This window comes from Ursus americanus, chromosome 7 (assembly GCF_024610735.1).
Source record: "Ursus americanus isolate L20-20 chromosome 7, mUrsAme1.1.p, whole genome shotgun sequence".
NCBI classification, from domain to species: Eukaryota; Metazoa; Chordata; class Mammalia; order Carnivora; family Ursidae; genus Ursus; species Ursus americanus.
Window position 1 is genome coordinate 77,812,355 of NC_142133.1, and position 23,576 is coordinate 77,835,930.

The window sequence follows — 23,576 nt, forward strand, 5'->3', positions numbered from 1 at the left end:
GTCCCTGTTCTAAGTAATTTAATTAATTTGACTCTCACAACAACCTTATGACATAAGTACTGTCATTATTCCCATTTAACAAATGAGGAAACGGAGGCACACAGTGATTAAGTAAACTTAGTAAGGAGAGAGAGAAGCCAGGATTTGAGAACACACTTTCTGGCTCCAGCTTGAAACGTTCTGTTTATTTTTCTGTTTCCTCTATTGGAATTTGAGATTGAGTCTGTGCCAAATTCCAATATCTCCTGTGCCCACCATGATATCTGACACGACAGATAATCAACAATTTATTCATCAGATGAAAGAAAGAAAAAAGAAACAAAGAAAGAAGCCCACAAGTAAACAATTGCACAACGGTTTGATTACCAACATTTACTAAGCATCAACACCGAGCAAATGCCTGCGGTGTACGGAAGGAGCTCAAGGTTAATTAACACCCGCGCGCTCAGAAGTTTCAAAAATTAGTGTTGACAATTGCGTTTCCCCGCCTACCCGCCAACGCTTCCTCTTTTCGCTGGCCCCGTTCCCTTCTTTTGAAATTCCTGCTCCGCCTCTTCCTCTCCTCTGCCATCCTCTCCGTGGATTTCGCGTCCGGGTTTTCACGGGCTCCGGCCGCTGGGAGAGGGTTAGTGCGTGGGAGCGCTCCGGCAGTTGCAGGCATGCGCACTGGGGGCGGTGCACAGCGCATGCGGGAAGATGGCGGGCCTGGCGTCCTGAGAGCTGTGGGTCACCCTGCTTTCCTCCTGTCTACGTTGTAGTTCCCGAGATCGTGGGGCAGTGGCGCGTTCGTTCGCGGGCCGGCCTAGGCAGCGGTGCCTCCGAGCAGGCTGCGGGCTCGGTTCGTGCTCGGCCCCCGGGACACGGCGCACTGGGGGCGGCGCCCGGCCGGAGCGGGAGAAGGCGGGAGAGCTCGCGGGGTGCGAGGCGAGGGACGGCCGGCTGGGCAGCATGAGTCAGCAGCGGCCGGCGCGGAAACTGCCCAGCCTGCTGGTGGACCCGGCGGAGGAGACGGTGCGCCGCCGGTGCCGCGACCCCATCAATGTGGAGGGCCTGCTGGTAAGCCCCGGGGATGGCCTGTGCCGGTAGCGCCCCGGGCCGCGGCGCGGGGTGAGGTGGGGGCGGGTCTCAGGCCCAGCCGCCTCTTCTCGTTCGCTGGGAACCCCGACCCACCGTCCTCTGGGTCGTGAGTTCCTCCTGGGCTGGGTTCGTGGCTGCTCCTCGGTGTCCCTGGCTCTCCAGCTGCTCATCATGTGCTCTGAACAGGCCGGTTGGCCTTTCACTTAAAACTCTCTCGCCTTCCTCTTTCAACACTTGCTCCCAAATGTGTCCGTCTTAGTGGCTTTTACCTGGGGCGAGGGAGCACTATTGGAGAAAATTGCCCAACTTCGCGTTTTGTTTTGTTTGTTTGTTTTACCTCTCCTGGACCCTCGCTGTATCTCTGCAACTTATTTATGTTTGTCTTCATCCTCCTCTCCCATTCTCTTACTTGACTGTAGCCATTAAAAACTCTACACTACGTTACCCACCCCACAGCTGCCCATTCAGCAAGTTAAGGAAGATCGCGCTCCCTCCCTTCGTAAGGTTAATTTCCTCTAATCTTGCTTTAGACTAGATGCGATATATTCTCCTCGGTTCTCAGAGGCATTGATGCATCCATCATTTTCCATTTCTCCCCGTATTTTCAACTTTTCTGCTGGTTTCTTCCCATAATAACTAAGCATTTGCTGAAGTTTAATTGCCCAATCACCATGGTGGCTCAGTGCTCAAAAATAATTTATGAGCATAATCTCATTTAATTCTTCCTAACAGTCCTGCGAGATTATTACTCTTGTTCTCCCTTTGTCAAAATAGACTTGGAAATGTTAAGTGGCTTGCCAGTGGTTAGATAGTACGTGGAAAAGCCTGGATTTAGCATCACGGTGGCTGACTCCTGATGATAAATTCTTGGCTACTTAAACTGCATCCTAAATATTTCCCTATCTTGGAAGAGCCTTCCCTTCATTCTAGAAACCGTGTCATCTGTGTCTCTTTCCTCCGAACTTTTTCAAAAAATTGTTTGCATTCACTGTGTCTACTGTCATTACCACTGTGGGGGAGGGCTGGGGCGGGGGAACCTCTGCCCTCAGCACAGCTCTAAGACTCTTCTAACCAAGTTCACCAACAACGTCGTCAGTTCCATCAGATGTTTCACCCCTTATCTCTAGTTTCCACGCGACTGACCACTTGATTTTGTTGGAAACTCTTTGGAATGGTTTCTTTGGCCATACATACCCTTGGTGCTCCGTGTACTCATCTGGTCTCTCCTTGTGCTCCTTTGCAAACTGTTCTTTCTCTTCACATTCCTTACGTGTTGGCATTATTTGGGGTTTTCTTCTACTCTCTACACCTTCTTCACGTGGGACGTCATTCACCACTCCTAGGACTTCTGATACAATCTTCATTGGTACCATCTATATTGGTAGTCTTAATCTTTGAGAATTTGATAAATGCCCTGAACTCTCAACTCTCAATTAAGTGGAAAAACCACTTAATTTTGCGTTTAATATTAGAAGATACACACATCCCTTGAAGTCTTAGATATTCTTATCTATGTTGGCAGTTTCAGTTACCGTATCATAACAACTCCTAGACCTATAAATCCAGCTCAGAGCTTTCCAACTGTCTACTGACGTCTCTACTTAGATTTCAAACTCCTAGCCATAATTGAATTCATTATCTTCTTGCCGAAGCAGGCAGCAGCCTTGCTATCTCTTATCTTTATAAATGGCACCACACCCACCATATTGCCAGAGCTGGTCTCTTAGGCATCATCCTTGCCTTTCCCCTTTTCCAAACTGACCCCCTGCTATCCTTCTAATCTAATTAAAATTAATCACCAGTACTTGGCACTTCTAACCATCTATCTTTCAGATTGTTGCAGTGTTTTCCTGCTTCTGGTCTTGCCCCCAGACTTGTAGATATTCTTCACGTAGCAGCTCTCGTGGTCTTTTTAAAGCATATTTCTTACCATGTCATTTGGCTTAAAGAAGCTATCGCGGTTCCCTAGGGCTTTCAGAGTAGAGTTGAAACTTCTTAATATAATCAGGTTCCTGGATTTGTCTTTTTTGAACTGCTTATAGTTGCTTGATTTCCAAATTTCCATATTCTTTTGGACCCGGACATATTCATAGTCCACCTTCCCAAAAAGCCCTTTTTTAAAAACTGCACATTTCCTTGCTACCTCCCCTGGTTTTCAGGTCTGGTTGTATAGGTCCCTTGTCTGAAGCCTTCCTTGACCTGTCAAGAGTAGGTTAGGCACTTCTTTTGTGCTCCGGAAGCGCGCTGTGCTTGCTTACCCTGTCTGCAGTGTGTGGCTCTTAGGTCCCTGAGCGCAGTGACTCTGTCCATCTCACTGTTACATCTGCAGTGGTTTGGTGCCTCTCACAAAAACATTCGGTGCGTAGTTATTGGGTGACTGAAGCAGGTACTCTTACATGTTTGAATGAGTGTTTATTTTCCTGCTTGTAAAATGGTGATTTAAACAGCTCTCTCCGTGTTTTTTAATTGGTTAGTGGCTGGAAGTATTTAACGAAGTGTATTGCTACGCAAAGATTAGTCGTGTATCTGGCTGAGTGTTTAATGTTCCCCAGGTAAATGGCTTGAACGCTGTCTGGAATTTAGAGAAGGGAGAAAGTGTTGGTTGGAGGTGGAACTTAGTCTACACATTGAAAAATGAGGAAAATTTGAATGAGGGGAATGCAAACACCTTGGACAAAGGTATATTTCCAAAGGGCTCTTAAAGGAATATGACTCCCCAAAATAGGCAGGCGGTACAAAGAGCCATCTGTATAGAGAAATGTTTAACCAATTGAGAGGCAATGCTTGAGAGTTTAGTCCCTAAAACTGACCTCGTTTTCTTTCCTTTGTCCTTTGAGGTCTCAAATTATAAATTACTGTGTAGTCTTCAGATGTGGGACTCGGAGAAGTAGTAAAATAGATTCCATTGTGCTGACTCGCCTGTCAGGAGCTGCTGGTTCCTGGAGAACTGTGTGCGTTGAGATCGGTCGTACTGATTTTCAGTTTGGAGGCCTCTGCCTTCTCCATTCATTCCCCAGCTGAGATACAAGCAGGCTAGGTATGAAGCCTGAAACAGTGGGGGCACAGAACCAGTTGGAGGATGGAAAGGGATAGTTCTTAGATAGTCCATTCTTGAGGTTTGACTACTACAGAGCTCTCCCTTGGCATCCCTCAGGGAAATTACAGAGCGGAAGCGCTCAGTGAGACTCTCTAAAGGAACGGAGACTGACAGCTCCCCCAGCAGTGGGTTGCCAGCACTAGAAGCAGCATCTGTGCTGGTGCCCGGGCAGCCTAGTCCCATAGAAATTTGAGGGCTACCATCTTCAAGATGCTGAAAAGGTAAAAAATAAGTGTCCTGCACAGGCACCACTTTGAAAAGGCTCCCATTGGCCTAATCTGGGACAGTCTGAGCCTCAAAATAACAGATTTTATACTCACAGAATAAAAGAAGAATCCAGGCTCCTCGGATGGAGTTCTTTACGTACAGCCCAGTCCAGCTCCTCCAGATCCTTGGACCCATGAAACTAAAAAGACCATTACCTGATCCCCCCTCACCCCTGCCCAGCACAGCTGGCACACACTAGTGGGACAGACAGGACACCTGCTCTAGACACCCCTGTGCCTAAAGGAGGAAATGGGAGTCACAGGGGAGTAACTGGTCCAGAGCAATTCTGAGAGTCAGCTTGCTAAATGTTAGAAATTTCTTGGTTAGGTCTCAGGGAAACATTCTCTGTGCTCCCATCTCTACCCTCTGGGCTGTTGGTTCCACTATCTATCTTCCTTTCTTCCTCATGAGAGGAAACCCCTATTTGTAACTGAGTAATTTTATCAGCCTGATTTCTGGCAGTGGAACTTTGGGTGATGAGTAATCTCTTTTCAGTGTCCCTTTTGGTCCAAGCTGACAGTGTTTTTGCTGATACAGTTATCTCAAAAACTGTGTGGACCTTCTGTGAATCCTGTTGTGGCTCACTTAGCAGACAAACGTCCCACCTTTCTTCTGGAAGAATCCTTCTCCACCTTGGGCTCCTCTTGGAATGGCTGACGGACAGTGCCCCGGAGCTTCATAGAGGCCCTGGCTTAGATTTAGAGGGCCTGTGGGGCTCGTCCTTCATCTCTGTCAAGGCCTTTTGCCTGACTGCATAGCACTTTGAGGCACCATCTTTGATCCACCTGAGGTCTTCCCCAAAAGTTGTGCAATCACACCCTCACCATCATCTTTACTTTTTTTTCAATTTTTATTTTTTTTAGAGAGGGTTGGGGGAGGGGCAGGGGGAGAGAGAGAATCTGAAGCAGGCTCCTTACCCAGCGCAGAGGCCGACTTGGGACTCGATCTCACAACCCTGAGATCATGACCTGAGCTGAAATCAAGAACTGGACACTTAAGTGAGTCACCCAGGCGCCCTTCACCTTCATCTTTTGATTATGCCTTTGATTTGCTCTTTCTCAGATGTCATTTCTTAATTTGAGCTTCTGGAGAGGCTGGGAATTTTTTTTAAGATTTTATTTATTTGAGAGAGTGAGAGCATGAGCAGAGGGAGAAGCAGACTCCCCGCTGAGTGGGAAGCCCAGTGCGAGGCTCGATCCCAGGACTCCGGGACATTTAACCGACTGAGCCACCCAGGCGCCCCAGGCTGGGAGTTTTTAAAGCCTTTAAGTCCTGGCTCCTTTTTGTTTACCAGTCCCTTTCTTGATTTCTCTCTTACACATTTTACCGTAGGCTGCAGGGAGAAACCAGGTACCGCAGTCAACACTTGGTGTGGACGTCTCCTCGGTTAGGTTACCTGGGCCATTACTATCAGTTCCCCACATGACTGCAGTTGAAGGTGCTGCTGATCGTTCTGTCCTAGCATAACATCTCCCTTCTGCTTTCTAGTAGCATGATCCTCTCTTCCTTTTGAACCTTCACTGGAGTGCCCTCGAAGTCCAGGTTTCTACTAACAGTTTCTTTCAAAACTGCCAAGTTCAAACAGACATTTTGGTAATTACCCGGCGGTTGTATGAGAGAATATCCTTGAGGTACACACGGAGTTACTTAGAGTCTGCAGTTTACCCTCCGTTGATTCAAGGAAAAAAATTGTGTGTGTGTAGAGTAGGAAATGATAAAACAAATGTAGTAAAACATTAACATGCGGGGGATTTGGATGAAGGTTTGTAGCAATTCCCAGTGCTACTTACGTACCTTTTAGGAAGGCTGAGATTATTTCAAAAGGAAAAGAAAATGGGTATCCCTGAGAGAGATTATACAATCAGTCTCCTTTTGAGAGGGGCCTTGATGGCTTCTCAGCTTGATTGGGGGCTCTCTCTATTCCATCTCCTGTTTCCGCTTCCGGGTTCATAAGGGGGGGGGCATTAATACAAGAGTATAGAGCCTCGTTGGCCTCCCTCCAGGGGTGAGGTGCACTGCTCTGATCTGAGGGACCTAAATAGCTTGGGCCGAGTGCAGGGGTGGCATTTCATTTACTTTTTTTTTTTTTTAATAACTCACTAACTTTTTTGTGAGGAAACATTCTGATTTTTTCTTAAGATTTTATTTATTCATTTTAGTGAAAGCGCACAAGCAGGGGCTAGGGCGGCAGAAAGAGAGGGAGAAGCAGACTCCCTGCTAATCAGGGAGCCCAACACAGGACCCTGAGATCATGACCTGAGCTAAGGCAGACCCCTAACTGACTGAACCACCCAGGCACCCCCATTTATTCTGATTTTAAAGCCGCTTCAAAAGGAGTTCTATCTAGTCCCTTCTACTCCCAGAAGGGCTCCTGGCCTACTTGTTGAATGCCGTTTACCAAAGTTAGAGTAGCTGGAAAGGCTTGCCAGGTGTCAGGCTGATATAGCCAGATGATGCGTGTTGTATCAGAACACAGAAAATGACACGCGGTAATCTCTCAGTGATCTGTGCTCATGTTGTACACGAGAGGGAGTCTTCACCCCGTGTCCTTACGTCTTAAATACTCATTGTTTCAGAGTTCTGAGTTACTTATCAGTTGAATTTATCTGTGACAAGGTACTGTTTCAACTTTACATGTTAACAAATACTTACCAAGTGCTCGAATGTGCCAGACGCTGTTCTGGTTCAAAACACAAAATGATTCTCTTATGGTTGCGTAGGATTTTACAATTGACGCAATTTCTTTTTTAATCTTCACAGTAGCTTGGAAAATGGGCAATAAAATTTTATCAACACCCTTTGTTACAGATAAAGGCTGCGATCTCTCTCCGTGTCTAAGAAGTTAGATAACGGTAGTCCCGAACCCCAGTCTTAAGCCCAGAACTATTTTGAATATAAAGGAGATGAATGTGTCATTACTGTGGACACTTTGGAAATCTCCAGTATTGTTCACCTGCAAGATTTACACATATTGGGATGTCTGCCCCGAGGGGCCGATAACTGTTGTGATTCCTCCAAGATAAAGAGATCATGTTTTCATAGTTAGAAGGTTTAAAAAAAAAAAAAAAGAAAGGAAAGGAAAAGCGGAAAAACAGCCGATAACTGTTGTGATTCCTCCAAGATAAAGAGATCATGTTTTCATAGTTAGAAGGTTTAAAAAAAAAAAAAAAAAAAGAAAGGAAAAGGGGAAAAAAGAGGATGCCATTAGACCCCGCTGTCCCACAGCTCTCGGTGTAGACAGCATGCTGTGCAGCCGCATTTACGGTAGAGTGTGTGTGGAAAGGCAAGTGGTCCTTGCTCCTCTTGTTATGGCTGATTGAGGTATCATCCCTGTGCCAACCTGCGAATGGCAGCCGTCTCGATAAGAGGACAAGAGAGAGGGGAGTACAGAGCCGAAAAGATGCCCTTCTGGAATATGCAGCGAGCAGATAGCAAGGCGGCCAGTTAGGATACCATTAAGTGCTGTATGTAAGGACTTGGCCCTGCTACTCTAAATTAAGAACAGAAGTCTATTTGCGGCAAGGCACCTATGAGCCCTGCTATGTTAACCCTTTCTGTGTACTTTTTTAAGGAACATATAACAATTTAGCTTATTTGTTTGTGTGTGTTTCAGATCAGTGTGATGAGGATGGTTTCTTTCTCTTTTAGGAATCTTGCTACAGTAAACTGTGTCTCCTGCAGTATTAGCAGAAGGGTTCAGTGTAAAACACCGTTGGTCACGTTCGTGTCTGACTTTAACAGGACGGCCCTTCAGTGGTTCACTGGAGGGTTCCGTGTTTGCAGGTTGCTGTTGTCAGCACTGTTGTTCGCGAGAGTTTGTCACGCGTGGTCCCTGCCCCTAAGACAGGCCTTCCCAACTCTGATTTCACACATGCCAGCAGGTCCGCGTTTTCCTTTCCATTCCAACAACTAAGCTAATTCTACAGCAGAATTCTGTTTCAGTAGAATTATTCCATATCAAGTTAACTTGCTACTAGATGCTGTAATTTTGTTGTAGATGATACAGAAATCATTGTGCCAAGGATTTGCTGACACCGAGGTAAACAGAGAGCTGCTGAGCTGCTCACCTTGCCTTTAGACTTTCCCATCCCCCAGTCTTTTTGCTGTTTGCTACCATTGTTACATTCCTGAACCATGAGCTTGGGTATGTCATATTCTTGTTCAGAAATCTGTGGTGACTCTCCGCTGGTTATGATACGAAATCCAAACTGCTTAGCATGACTTCCATGATCTCTGTTGAATATGGCATGCCTTTCTAACTTCAGTGTCAAGTTAGTCTTGCACTGACCACACAGGTGGGTCCTCAAAAGGTGCCATGCGATTTACATTTTCATACCTTTGTTCCTTTCATTTCCTGCACTAGGAATCCTATCTTTTCCCCTCTTTCTTGAAGCTCCCACAGGTTCAGGCAAAATCTGGCTTGCCCTTCAAGGCTCAGCTGGGGATCCCCTTCCCTGTGAATCCTTCTGTGATATCCCTGTCTGGGTGTATCCGTAGTATTCCTGCCAATTCTTCTCTTAGAGCACCTTGGAGAATTCACCTGTGCCAGTGCTACAGCCAATTTCAGGGCCAGATTTTTCACTTAGGCAAGAGCTGAACCTGATCACAGCCTGTCTGGAGGCACCTGTCATCGTTGTACTTTGTTGTAAGCATGAGGCTAACGTAGGTTTCTGTTTACCTGGCTTTATCTAAAGGTTTTATATATTTTTTGCAAAAACAATTTTTAAATGTATTACAAATGTTTTACTACCAGTTTCTGTAAACTTTCATAAATACCTGATAAGATGGTGAGCATTGGGAGTGGAGCTGCTACTCATTTCCACGTGGTTTGAAGAATTTAAAAGTTTTTTTTATTAATCTGATACCAAAGTTTCTAGTTACATAGTATGCATTATTGTCAGTTATCTGAAATGCTGCTGTTTTTCCATTAATTATAACAGGAATGCATGGCCACTTGTGAAACCTTATGAGCAAATTTTTATTTTTTTTTTATTTTTTTTTTTTTTAAAGATTTTATTTATTTATTCGAGAGAGATAGAGACAGCCAGCGAGAGAGGGAACACAAGCAGGGGGAGTGGGAGAGGAAGAAGCAGGCTCACAGCGGAGGAGCCCGATGTGGGGCTCGATCCCAGAACGCCAGGATCACGTCCTGAGCCGAAGGCAGATGCTTAACCGCTGTGCCACCCAGGCGCCCCGTGCCACCCAGGCGCCCCATTATGAGCAAATTTTTAGAAGCCACTTGTACTTAAATAGCAAGGGGTGAGCGTTTGCCAGCTTAGAGACCTCTTCCACCTCTACTGAGCTTTCCAGAGTTAGACAGCGTCCTAATTTTCTTTGTATTCGCTTTTATCCTCAGTATCTGATACAGATAGTAAATTAGTGTCTATTCAGTAGTAACTTCTCATTCATATTTCTCCCGCACCCCTTTCTATAACTACTGCTCCATATTCATGGAAGCCTGTGTGGCATGAGAAGCGTAACTGTGAGCGCTGCCAGTTGTGAGCGCAGTTACAGTACATACGGTGTGGAGGAAGGACTGCTTTTCTCACAACCGAGTTACCACCCCAGGGTGAAAAACAACAACCACCACCCTTATATTATCTAGGAAATGTTGTTCATTTGCTTTTGCTCATTTTGCATTGTGTCTTTAAATTACTAATTTAAATTTCTGTATTTTTTTCCTAGCCATCAAAAATAAGGATTAATTTAGAAGATAATGTACAGTATGTGTCCATGAGAAGTAAGTTGATCCTGGAATAGGTTTTAGGTTTTGTAGTTTGAATTTCGTATGATGTAAATGATTTATTTTAAATGTACATTAGTTGATGAGAAACTTAAGTAAAATATATTATTTGTACACCGATTTTCAGCAGAAACGCCTGAGGTTGTGGACTGAATAATGTGCACAAACACCAGTTGATTCTTTGTTGCTTTTAGAAATCATTTTTAAAATGGAATGGTCTATTTAAGTTTAAGGATATTTTCTCAGAATTCTGTGAGAGCAGTTACTCGTCACTGTCAGCAGAATTGAAGGCCATTGACAACAGGCAGGAGAACTGTCTTGGCCTCCAGACTCCCTTTGATTCCCTTGCTCTCTCCCATTCCTGCCGTGGACCAGCATGCAGAGTCACCGAAAGGAGATGGAATTCCAGTTGCTCTCGTTCCCAGCCTTCTAGAATTGTCACCATAGATATCCCCACCCCTCACCTCCCCTTAATTTGGTCTAACCACAAGGAATAGACCGTGCGTAGGTCCCGTATGTAGATCTGAATATCCGCCCTTAATTTCTCCTCGGCCCCTGCCACAGTCTCACCCATAGCTGGTCCCCGGGTTTGGTCAGTTTTACGTTGGCAGTGTGTCCTTCGTCTGACAGTCACCACCACCTTACAGTGTTGTCTAACACACACTGAGCTTGTACGGTGAGAGCTGTGTTAAGCTCTTTGCATGGATTGTCACAGCTCTTTAAAATGTAACTGTGGATTATTACTCATTTTTTATAGATGAGTAAACTGAGGCCTCAGGATTCAACCCCCACACCTCTCAGACTTGAGCCTCTCGTCTTAACTACTGGGTTAGACTGCTCCTTCTAGCATGGCGGGATAGCCTGCTCAGTAGCTTGTCTGCTTTTAGGCTCTTCCACTTGGCTGCCAGTGGGATTTTCCTGACACAGAACTGGGATTGGGATCTCACTCAACCTAGAATTCTTCCACAATGTTCTATTACAAATAGAGAAAACCCTGACTCCTCATTTATTTGGTTTTATTTATTTGTATTAAATTTATAAGTCACCTCATATCCTTAAAAGAAGGCAGTAGGGAATGGCTGGACAGGAAGACAGGGTTATAGGTCGTTCCAGCTCCACCAGGCAGCCTGGTCTGCCAGCTGCTGCCCTCACCCATCTCTACCAGCTGTGAGACCCCTGAATCCACCCGTTCTCAGCCACGGCTCTGTCTCATGAAGCACCTGGCCCTCCGTAAGAGGGGAGAAGAGCTTCCTGTCCACCTGTCTGTCCTCTGCCCGCTCACCCTCCCCAGGAGAACTTCCTTACTCCTGCTCCAGTCAGGTTTCATCTCCTTCTTTCAGGGAGCTTGGATGCCTCGCTTGGCACTGACCTCAGGACATTGTGCTAGAGTTCCTTAGTAGACTAGGAAACATCGTTAGTTTGAAAACCTTTTTTTTTTTTTTAAACATTTTATTTACTTATTTATTTGACAGAGACAGCCAGAGAGAGAGGGACCACAAGCAGGGGGAGTAGGAGAGGAAGAAGCAGTCTCCCAGCATAGGAGCCTGATGCGGGGCTCAATCCCACAACGCTGGGATCACGCCCTGAGCCGAAGGCAGACGCTTAACAACTGAGCCACCCAGGTGCCCCTAGTTTGAAAACCTTTTGAGTCATGTTTGTATTCCATCAGCAAGTAACTGTCAGGTTGTAGGTTTTCAGTGAATATCTTTCTAAAGTGACTAACATGGTGGGAATATACTTAACCCAGAGCTTTTAAGACCCTGTCGTGTTAGCAATTAGGGTGATTAGATGTATGCTTTTTCAAGTTAGAATTTCTCTGTTGTAGTCTGCCAAGGTTTTTTTGTAGAATTGTGACTTTCTTCTAATTAAACACCATTTTAATTCCTATTTATTCCTGTTTAACAGTAAGCGTAGGAGTGGTCTCCACAGAGAAGACCTGTGCATTATAAAATAACGTACTTGTGTTCCTGGAGTAGCCACTAGGGGGCTTTAACCTGAATGTGACATTATAGGGGTTCTGGATACGGGAATTTCCCAACTGAAGACAGGATGAATATTTCTTTTGAAGCATACTCACTGTCGTATGCTGTGAAAGTAGAAAAAAGGAGAGATCATATACTTCACACCAAAAGGACAGCTGGGTTATTTGTAAAATTACTTACTCTGCACACCAAACCACAAGAACTTGTTTTTTAATATCAAGTTGGGAGAGATGAAAAGAACGCTAATACTCGCTCAGTTCAGGCAAGCACGTGAGCCGAGGCCCTCACACATACACTGGGTAAAATTGATAGAACCCCACCTGGATAGCAGGTTTAGCGGGACAGACATTCCTTAAAATACCCTTTGACCTGTCAATTCCAAATCGGGGAACTTAACTAAAGGAAACAAAGATGCATACAAAAATTTAGGTGCAGGGAGATTTACCGAAGTATTGGGCAAAATAGCAAAGTTGGAGACAGTCGGAATTTCCAGTTTTGGGGTAAGTTTAACAAATATTCCACGCACTTAAGTATTATGCAGCCGTGAAGAATAATGTTGAAATAACATTTGTTGCCAAGTGAGGATGTTCACAATGTTGAGTTAAAGCAGCTTGTTAAAAGATAGTTTGTTATTTTTGTTTTTAAAAGTTCAGTGTACATAGTGGTAACTTGTGTGTGTCTGTGTGCAGAGGGGGGCAGGGCATGTATGAAAAACCAAAATCATCAGAGTGGGTGACGGAGGGAGGGAATTAAAGAGATTTTTCCCCCTTCATTTGCTTATCTGTTAAGTTAATATAGGCTAGTGAATATTTAAAAAAAAATAGAGATGCCATTTTTCCTCAAGGTATGTCCTTCTGTTTTAATAGAAGACTAATTTGAGCTCGTTCAAAAACTTCCATCAGCGTTACACTGTGACATGTATAGGAACAGTTTAAGTATTGAAAAAGCCAAGTCTCTGCCTGTTTTGTAAAGAATTTTTTAAGTTGAAGACTAAGAAATTCAATTTTAAAAACTATTTCTAATCCTATTCCTGAGAGTGGTGTGGGTAGAAATGCATACTGTCTACTTTATGTTTGATAGATGCTCAGCCTCCCACAGATTCCCATGTCCAGGGGAATTAGCAGCATATTTCCAGTCCTCCTCGAAGACTAAAGCCTTTGTTTACCTGAGAGAAGCTGATGCATTTTTAGCCAGTGTAAGAAATCTGTTTCATAAAAATTAGCTATGATGTGTTCAGTGTGTAGAATTTCTTTAGGTGTCTGTGCTTACTGAGGAAATAAATTACTTTTTTTAATGACTGAAAAAGAAGTGCTATTGAGAATTTTATAAATTTGTTTCTTTTGTTTCCCAGAAGCTCTAAAAGTGAAGAGACCTCGTTTTGATGTATCTCTGGTTTATTTAACTCGAAAATTTATGGATCTTGTCAGATCTGCTCCTGGGGGTATTCTCGACTTAAACAAGGTTGCCACAAAACTGGGAGTGCGGAAACGAAGAGTGTATGATATCACCAATGTCTTAGATGGAATCGATCTGGTTGAAAAAAAGTCTAAGAACCATATTCGATGGATGTGAGTTGGTTTTGAACTTTTCCTGTTTTTTTTTTTTTTTACCTTCTCATTTAGTGAAAATACCATGCTTGAAACAAACAAGATATTAGCAGTGTTTTGACAGGACAAAACAAAGTAGAGGTGGCTTCTTGTTAGGAAAGGATTCTATAAAAATTTCTCACATTGTCCCACAAGGTACATATTTTTTTCCCTAAGTAGGACTAAATAAAAGTCATAGACCTGGAATATCATTTTGATATTACAGAAAAGTTGAATGGAATAATGATTAGTTTTAAGAGTTTTGCTTTTCAAGATCATAAGAAGGGGACATCTAATTGTTTAGGAGATTTTTTTTTTCCAAATGATTATTGATATCAGGAGGAAATTGGTTAAGGTTGTAAAACAGTGTAATGTAAGAAACACTTAGAGGCTTCCCGCCCCAGGGGTTATAATTCATTTGTTCTGGGGCAAAGGCAGGAATCTAATCTACCCCAGGTGATTATGAGTCACATAGGCTATGGATCACACGCTGTCCTGAATGTAAAAAACAATCAGTAGACAATGTCTTAAAGGCAATTGCTAGGGGCGCCTGGGTGGCTCAGGCACTTAAGTGTCCAACTCTTGATTTTGGCTCAGGTCATGATTTCAGGGTGGCGAAATCGAACTCTGCCCTGACCGTGGGAGCCTGCTTGAGGTTGTCTCTCCCCCTCTCCCCACCTGCCCACTCGTGCATGTGCTCTCACTTGCTCTTTCTAAAAAAAAAAAAAAGACAATTGCTGAAGACTTCATATTTGATTTAGGGAGGATCATGGAAAAAAGACCTTATGGTGTAGATGCAGTTACGTGTATATAGATGTGTGCGTGCACATGTGCAGAAGAAGTAGATGCAGTTACGTGTATATAGATGTGTGCGTGCACGTGTGCAGAAGAAGTAGATGCAGTTATGTGTATATAGATGTGTGCGTGCACGTGTGCAGAAGAAGTAGATGCAGTTACGTGTATATAGATGTGTGCGTGCACGTGTGCAGAAGAAGTAGATGCAGTTACGTGTATATAGATGTGTGCGTGCACGTGTGCAGAAGAAGTAGATGCAGTTACGTGTATACAGATGTGTGCGTGCACGTGTGCAGAAGAAGTAGATGCAGTTACGTGTATACAGATGTGTGCGTGCACGTGTGCAGAAGAAGTAGATGCAGTTACGTGTATATAGATGTGTGCGTGCACGTGTGCAGAAGAAGTAGATGCAGTTACGTGTATATAGATGTGTGCGTGCACGTGTGCAGAAGTAGATGCAGTTACGTGTATATAGATGTGTGCGTGCACGTGTGCAGAAGTAGATGCAGTTACGTGTATACAGATGTGTGCGTGCACGTGTGCAGAAGAAGTAGATGCAGTTACGTGTATATAGATGTGTGCGTGCACGTGTGCAGAAGAAGTAGATGCAGTTACGTGTATATAGATGTGTGCGTGCACGTGTGCAGAAGAAGTAGATGCAGTTACGTGTATATAGATGTGTGCGTGCACGTGTGCAGAAGAAGTAGATGCAGTTACGTGTATATAGATGTGTGCGTGCACGTGTGCAGAAGAAGATGCAGTTACGTGTATACAGATGTGTGCGTGCACGTGTGCAGAAGAAGTAGATGCAGTTACGTGTATATAGATGTGTGCGTGCACGTGTGCAGAAGAAGTAGATGCAGTTATGTGTATATAGATGTGTGCGTGCACGTGTGCAGAAGAAGTAGATGCAGTTACGTGTATATAGATGTGTGCGTGCACGTGTGCAGAAGTAGATGCAGTTACGTGTATATAGATGTGTGCGTGCACGTGTGCAGAAGAAGTAGATGCAGTTACGTGTATACAGATGTGTGCGTGCACGTGTGCAGAAGTAGATGCAGTTACGTGTATACAGATGTGTGCGTGCACGTGTGCAGAAGAAGGAGATGCAGTTACGTGTATATAGATGTGTGCGTGCACGTGTGCAGAAGTAGATGCAGTTACGTGTATACAGATGTGTGCGTGCACGTGTGCAGAAGTAGATGCAGTTACGTGTATATAGATGTGTGCGTGCACGTGTGCAGAAGAAGTAGATGCAGTTATGTGTATATAGATGTGTGCGTGCACGTGTGCAGAAGAAGTAGATGCAGTTATGTGTATATAGATGTGTGCGTGCACGTGTGCAGAAGAAGTAGATGCAGTTACGTGTATATAGATGTGTGCGTGCACGTGTGCAGAAGTAGATGCAGTTACGTGTATACAGATGTGTGCGTGCACGTGTGCAGAAGAAGTAGATGCAGTTACGTGTATATAGATGTGTGCGTGCACGTGTGCAGAAGTAGATGCAGTTACGTGTATACAGATGTGTGCGTGCACGTGTGCAGAAGAAGTAGATGCAGTTACGTGTATACAGATGTGTGCGTGCACGTGTGCAGAAGAAGTAGATGCAGTTACGTGTATATAGATGTGTGCGTGCACGTGTGCAGAAGAAGTAGATGCAGTTACGTGTATATAGATGTGTGCGTGCACGTGTGCAGAAGAAGTAGATGCAGTTACGTGTATATAGATGTGTGCGTGCACGTGTGCAGAAGAAGTAGATGCAGTTACGTGTATATAGATGTGTGCGTGCACGTGTGCAGAAGAAGAAAGCTATTAACACTTACATAGGCAAGTATTGTGGATTGTCAGAAACAGTTCCAGCGTTTAGGTACATACAAATAATTTCATTTCAGGCAGATGAAAAATCAACCAACAAAGATCATGAAATGGTTCTAAATAATGAACTTTGCTGTAGAAGAAAGTAGTTATTTTTTCAATAGTACAGAAATGCAGATTGAATTTTAATTTGAACATGTTTGCTAAAAAACATTAAATAACACTTTCAGGGTTAATATCAGATTGTATTCCGAATCACTAATTGGAATCAGATTTGAAAACTAGTAAACCAAGTGTAAAGTGGTAACAGCCTTTTTCCTCTTTATTTTCCATACGGAAGAAAAAAAAATATCCGTGGCTTGGGTCATATCCTACCAATATGATATGGTAGGTCGTAAAAACTAAAGAAAATATATCTTTTAAGAATGATGAATATAGTCATTACATTCAGATAGAACCAAGTAGAATATACACATGAGGGGGAAATACTCAGAATTTTAGCGGAAGAACTATCGTTTTAGTGTGTACTGCTTGTTTTTCATAGGGGACTAAAAGATTGTAACTTATCAAAAGTCCTGCTGGAAGTAGTAGAGCTGAGACTTAAACGGTGTTATTGACTCTCAGTCTGTGCTTGGTGATCTCCGTCAGCTTTCCTGACTACTCTTAATTTCCATAGAGTTACAGTGGTTTGTTGGGTTTTTTTAATCCCTGTGTAAGAGACTAAAAATAGGGACAAAAACCAGTTTGTGTACAGGAAGAATAATGGTTGTTGAGAATAAAAGGAGGTCGCAGGTGATATTCAAGTACCTAGTTTTGTCTGTCAGTTTGCGAAGTACCTGGTGTCAGCGTTTGCAGAAGTTCCAGTAACCTAACTTGTATTCTCTGTAATTTCCTCGATGTTACTGATGGTGAGCTTTTTTGTTTTGTTTTTTTTTCAAAAACCTTTCTTTTAAAGAGGATCTGATCTTAGCAATTTTGGAGCCGTGCCCCAACAGAAGAAGCTGCAGGAGGAACTTTCTGACTTATCAGCAATGGAAGATGCTTTGGATGAATTAATTAAGGATTGTGCTCAGCAGTTGTTTGAGCTAACAGATGACAAAGAAAATGAAAGATATCCTTTAACTCTGTCCTTTTTTTTTTTTAACATTTTATTTAAATTCAATTTAACTTAGACTGTATCATTAGTTTCAGAGGTGGAATTTAGTGATTCTTCAGTTACATACAATACCCAGTGCTCATTATATCAAGTGCCTCCTTAATGCCCAGCGCCCAGCACCCCTCCAGCAACCCTGTTTGTTAACCCTGTCCTTTTTTTTTTTTTTTTTTTAAACTTATCCTTCCAAAGCAGGTTATTTTAAGTAGTAGGGTCAGCTTGGGATTTAATTAATAGATTCAAAATACAAAATCAGACCTTTAGAAGTTTTAAAAGTAGGTGAAGGTTTAATGGTGTAGCGTCAGACGTACACAAATTAATTAATTGCCTTTTGCTCGTTTGTATGCTGTTTGTTCAGGTTAATTGCTGCCTCGTGACCATGTACCAACATCTGTGTTTGCATTTAAAATAAAAATAGTGGTGCATTCCTGTTTGTTTTCTTAGAATGCTGTAAAGATAGTAAAATCTCTGTTGGCGTTTGTGAAATTCAGTTTTCCCGAATTTGTTAACTGGAGTTTATTTCTGAAACAGAATGAAGTTGTCATTGAAACGGCCCTTGAGCTGCCCTTCTGGCCCACAGAGCCTGGTGGAGCTGGCCGCGCCTCGGGGCCAGCAGGGGAGACTGGTCTTTGGTGGCGATCTTCTCCTGGGTCTCCCGGACCCAGCCGCTGCTCGGTTCTTGCCGCACCTCTGTGAGGCGTCCCTGGTTCCCAGCGGTTCATGCTTCACGTTTACTTTAACTCCTCATCAGTCAAACTCCTCTATTTCCACTGTCCGGTTATTGGAAGGAAACTAAATGCTGTTCCTCTACTCAAAAGTCTGTAAAGTAAACAAAAAATGTTGGGGAAACCCAGTAAATCACATAATTGGTAAAATTTCAGGCGACACAGTAAAACAAGATGAAAAAATTCACAGTGAGCTGGAAAAGAATTTGGGATGTGAGAAACCCCATGAGTACACGATGGCCCTGAAACACTGATTCTCCAAGTTGCTTCCACTCTTTTACAGATGTTTTCCTCCTTGTATGGTGGGAGAGTGTCATCAAAACTGGACATTTGTCCCCAAAAGTTCTCATAGTGAGATCTAACAATGAGTGGGGAATTGGGGGGGGGTAGGAAGTAATTAAACACCTTCACCAGAGTTGTTTTGTGTGCGTTAATATCACGATGCTAGAGGTTAAAGGAGTGCTTCGGGTTATAAATATTGGAAAACACTTTGTAAAATCTTAAGAATTGCTTATGAAATAATAATAATTACATATGAAATAATTTCTTACCAATTGCTTTCCTTAATTGTGCGTTTGTATCCCATAAAAACTACAGAGGTTCTAACATGACACTTGTATGCATGTATTGTAAGAGAGAAATGATCTCCGTCAGTAGCATTCTGCTTAGAGACCCTTGACTGGTGTTTACACTAGCGTATGTGACGTACCAGGATATTCACAGCATTCAAGCCTTCCACGAACAGATTGTTATTGCTGTGAAAGCTCCGGCAGAAACCAGATTGGATGTTCCGGCTCCCAGAGAAGTAGGTATCCCTGCATTTCTAAGAGGAGTTTTTAAAGAGGGAGGCAGGTGCTCTTGTCGCAGGTATAATGACTTAGTAACTCTCACGCGCGTTAGCTGCCTACCTGATACTGCTCGAGGCACTTTATGCATTTTAACTGTTTCGAGTAAGGGCAGATGAACTAGTCACAATTGTTATCCTCTTAAAGGTGAGGAGTCTGAAGCACAGAAAGATCGACTTTCTCATGATCACACAGTAAGTGAAGAACCAGGTAGCTCGGCTTCAGAGTTTGTTCTTAATCGTCGTTCTGTACATGTACTATGGACGCCGTCGTGCCTCTGGTACAGTCGTAGACTGTGCTCTACTGGAATGCCTCATAGAGGGATCGCCAAGCATTGGCCTCATTATTGAAGTCCCAGAAGGAAAATCTGGTGTCCGCGAAGGCTCTAAGGGATTAACTCGACCCAAGCTCATCAAAGACTAATGAGTAAACCGGAACACTAAGTGGTACATTCAGAATGAGAAGTGAAATTGCGGTGTGAACGCAGATACTCTCATCAGCGGCTTAGCACACTCCTTCCCTTGCAGGAAAGTTTGTATTGAAAGAATTGTCATCAGAAGGTTGCTTGGTAAGGATGGAATCAGAACCAAGGAATGTGGCCATGCTTGTGACAGATCGTCAAGTTCTGACAGCCTGATAGACCCATCGGAGCTCATGATGATGGCCTCTGCCTTGCTCTAGGGACCCCCCCCCCCCACTGAAGAATATTCTGCACTCATCTATCCTTTTATCTCCAGCAGACCACTGTCCAAGTGAGCACCTGTGGTGTTACTTGACAGTGAATTATAAATCAGTTAAGGGACAGCTTTTAATCTTGTCACACTTGACTTGTGACTTCTGGGTGGTGATTCCTCATTATTTTGTTTAGATCTGGATATATTCCAAGTCTCCTACATAACTTTTGTGTTTAATAGTCATTTGAGAGATGTTTAAGCTTTTTTTAAATAATTACCCACTAATCTTTCAACACATCCTTACTTGGGGACATGATGGCCCATGCTGCAGTGACTGACGAGGTTTTGGGTTTTCCCCTGGGCTATGAGCTGCTTCAGGCTATAATTGCTGAACTTTGCTGAGCTTTTGGGTCACACCCAAGACTTAGAGTCCAGTTTAAAGGCCGGTGAACACGGGCCCTCTGGGCAGTCATTCTCAGCAGTAAGTAAGTGGGAGTAGTAGACGGGTACGGTGCATTCAGTGGCGTCCAGGGCGAGATCTGGGCAGCTAGAGCCAGGGTGGCTGGACTGGCCTCAGGTCAGATCTGGCTTGCTAGATTTTTGTACATCATATCACTAGGACACAGTCACATACCCATTTGTTTAGACATTGTGTCTGGCTGCTTTCAGTCTGTAATGGCAGAATTGTGTAGTGGTGACAGGGATGGTATGGCCCGCAAAGCCAAAAATGTCTACTGTGTCACCCTTTACAGAAAACGTTTGTCAGCTCTGATTTGATGAAATATGAAGTCCTCAGCTGGCTGCCGGTTCTGAGCAGCGTAACAGTTTATTTTCTGTAGAAAGAGGTCTTGAGTTGCATAAGCTGTACCATTCAAACCAGACGTGGCCTGGCAGTCTAGAACCTGAGCAGTGCCGGAGCGATGAAAACCAAGTCCATGATTCTCTCAAATATATGCTAGAAAACCACCAGAACTTAAATTTTCAGAAATATCCCCTGAATTGAAACTCTGGCAGTTCTAGTACGTGAACCAGTACCATTAATGAATTCTCGCATTCATCCTGACATGTCTTTTTTATGGTATCGTATGTGTCTTTTGCCAGGACTCTATCACAGTGCATATAAGGAGCACCAGAGGCCCCATCGACGTGTATTTATGCGAAGTGGAGCAGGGCCACTCAAGTAGTAAAGCGGCTGACGGTGCAGGCACCTCCTCTAAAAACAAGCATCCGGAGCACGCCGATAAAGGTAACCGTACCGAGTCTGTCAGTAGGAAATTTAAGATTCTGATGGTTTTTGATATCTATGTAGTCTTATTATGGTCTTAGAGATACTTTTACACTTTCTGGCTACAAAAGCGTGAGTTAAAGAATGACAAGGTAATTCTTAACTACGGTTTAGACTGTTTCTAACAACTTGATGGTTAAATTCCATGTAGTTTTGATCTCGAAAACGTAGAATTACAGTTGGTGCCGTGGCGGTGCCGCCTGGTGTGGTCTCCGCGTGCCGAAAGCCGTCTACATCCTGTGACAGGTGCTGTCAGCGCGCTTCTGAGTTCCAGTTTTCTCTTGTGAGACTTACGTCAGCCTCATGCCATTAGCGTAACGATGCGGTTCTTGACCGGGGTTCCTCAGCCTTTTTCTCAAGCACTTGAATTATAGGTCCTGGTACCTGTCTGCCTTTCAGACCCTCACTCAGGAGAATCTCTTTCATGTTTGTTATTTTGCAGAAGAAAATCCTCCACAGCAAAGTGAAGAATTGCTTGAAGTGAGCAACTGATAGCATTTGCGAAGTCGCGTACCGAGTCCTTGGGGAACATCCCGTGTGGATGAATTATGCATCAAGTTTGATTCTCAGAGCAATAAATCATCCACGAAATCCTCTGGTTCTGTCGGCAGTGTCGAGGCCAGTGGTGGCTTTGAGAAGTTCACTACTTCGGTTACTGGATAATTATGGTTTCTGCATTTGAAAACAACTCTTTTTATAATTACTCACTGTTTTTTGTCGGTGAATGAGACATCTTGCTTACTGAAGTCACTTCGCCACAAAGAGAATCATGGAGACAGACGGTCAGGCCTGCAGCGGACAGCGCTTCGCGGACTCTGCCCTTTCCTTCAAGGATCATGTGTCATTGTCACAAAGAAATTGCCTTACATGGGTTCACGTCTGCAGTAAGCTGTTAAACGTTGGATGGGTGTACCCAGGCCTCTGAATGTGATGTCTTTGTATATATCTGTATAATGTTTAGATTCCTTATGTAATATGTCGAAGTCAAACTTTTCACCCTTGTACAGCCAAAATAATGTATATATGGAAAGTAACAGACAAATTCTCTAATTTCTGTGGTATCTATAACTTATTAGAATCCTCTGAATGGGGGTTAGAGGAAAGTTTTTTCCAAACTTCTACATGTAGAAGTATCATAAATATGCTATACATTTAAAGTTCATGGATTTAATTAAAGTATTTCAATATGGTTCCCAGTGCTGAAATTGAAATCTGATATGTCTTGATTTCAAGCTCCCTGTAGGGTTATCGTGTCTGAGCAGACTGGTGGCATACCCGAAAGCTTTAGGGACAAGTATAGAAATACTATCAGGTAATGGCTTAATTCATTGCAAGACATGAATTTAATCATGATGAAAATTGGAAACTATTTTAACCTTTTTGCAAGCAGATTTTGTAATACGTTTCTGTATGCAGCCTTGCTTTTCAATCAAAGGGGTTTGCTTTTGATGAGTTCGTTGTACCCTGCCCTCTCTCCAGCTCTAGTCCCACATTTCCAAGTACCTAGCTCTCTCTACCTCATTGGGTAAGTCATTTACCACTCTGTGCCTCAGTTTACTCAGTAGTTTACCATTAGACTGTGAGCTCCTTGAGGGACTTTGTCTTAATCATTGTTATACCCAGCGCCTTGCACCATGCCTGGCACATCAGAAGTGCTCAATAAATGTTTGAACAAATCAGCGAGTGAGTGAGTGATTGAATTGTAAAACTGGACTAATGATACTTGGCTTGTCTACCATGTAGGATTCTGATCAGCATCATTCAGATTCAGATTTTGAGGTGCTCTGGCTTTCTGAGAGATGTGAAGCAACTTGAAATTAAGGTCATGTTTAAAAAATATTTTAAAAAGGAATCAAAAATCAAAATGCTGAAAAATACCTGCGGAGCGTCTAGGATTCATTTACCTCTGCGTTCTGCAGGGGAGATTCGGCGGATGTCTGTTCATAAGTGATGGCTGAACCCGTAGGAGGAGGTGAGCCCAGCTAACGGGAGGGTAAGCCGGAGAAGACAAGAGGCCTGTGACCGTTACACTTATGGGGAAATACGGAATAAAAGGCCTTTCCTGAGCAGGAAATACGGGCCGGGGGAAAAGAAGAAGGTAGTGCCCCCCAAACCAACAAAGGCTGCGTTGCCAAAAGCGACCGCGTTGTTCTGAACAGCAGGTGGTTCCTTACCTGGGAAATGTGACGACTATTCTACTTCACAAGTTGTTCTGAGGGTGAAATGAAGTCATGGAAGCGAAGCTCCTTCGTCAGCTGGAGACACGTTCTACGAATGAGCGCTATCTTTGGGTGTGTGGTCACCGTCGTCAACAACTGCTGAAGCACGTGTGCTCCGGACTGGCTCGGTGGCTCTCCCAGCCCCACGCTCCGCACAGCGGCCCGGCTCCCTGTGTGCACACCGCTGCCCACCTGCCTGCCACCTAGCCCTGGTCAGAAGCCTGTGCATCCCCTCTGTCCTTCAGGCCGAAGTCCAAACTCTCGACGTAGAAGGCCTCCGGGCTGGCCCTGCCCTAGCTTCCGAGCGTGTTAA

At 43.8% G+C, this 23,576-nt stretch overlaps 1 protein-coding gene across 2 annotated transcripts; it reads left to right on the top strand.

Moving 5' to 3' along the window:
- The first annotated feature begins 657 nt into the window (after window positions 1-657).
- E2F6 (E2F transcription factor 6) lies at window positions 658-22,723 on the top strand. Of its 2 annotated transcripts, none has more exons than XM_087863854.1 (7): window positions 658-1,056; window positions 10,127-10,181; window positions 13,518-13,734; window positions 17,318-17,473; window positions 18,931-19,045; window positions 19,233-19,279; window positions 20,861-21,005. In XM_087863854.1, exons 1-7 carry the CDS (start codon window positions 949-951, stop codon window positions 20,880-20,882), a joined length of 720 nt encoding a protein of 239 aa, XP_087719980.1. In that variant the 5' UTR covers window positions 658-948; the 3' UTR covers window positions 20,883-21,005. The 2 variants fall into 2 exon arrangements, with proteins under 2 accessions (XP_087719980.1, XP_045631935.1); XM_045775979.2 differs by lacking the exon at window positions 19,233-19,279 and adding an exon at window positions 21,487-22,723 and having other exon boundaries at window positions 659-1,056.
- The last annotated feature ends 853 nt before the right edge of the window (window positions 22,724-23,576 follow it).

Excerpts from the sequence above, each read along its gene's own strand:
- E2F6 (XM_045775979.2), top strand. The coding sequence starts at position 949 with ATGAGTCAGCAGCGGCCGGCGCGGAAACTGCCCAGCCTGCTGGTGGAC. Across the intron at positions 1,057-10,126 it reads TCAATGTGGAGGGCCTGCTG|CCATCAAAAATAAGGATTAA; the intron begins GTAAGCCCCGGG and ends TTTTTTTCCTAG. Across the intron at positions 10,182-13,517 it reads ACAGTATGTGTCCATGAGAA|AAGCTCTAAAAGTGAAGAGA; the intron begins GTAAGTTGATCC and ends TTTGTTTCCCAG.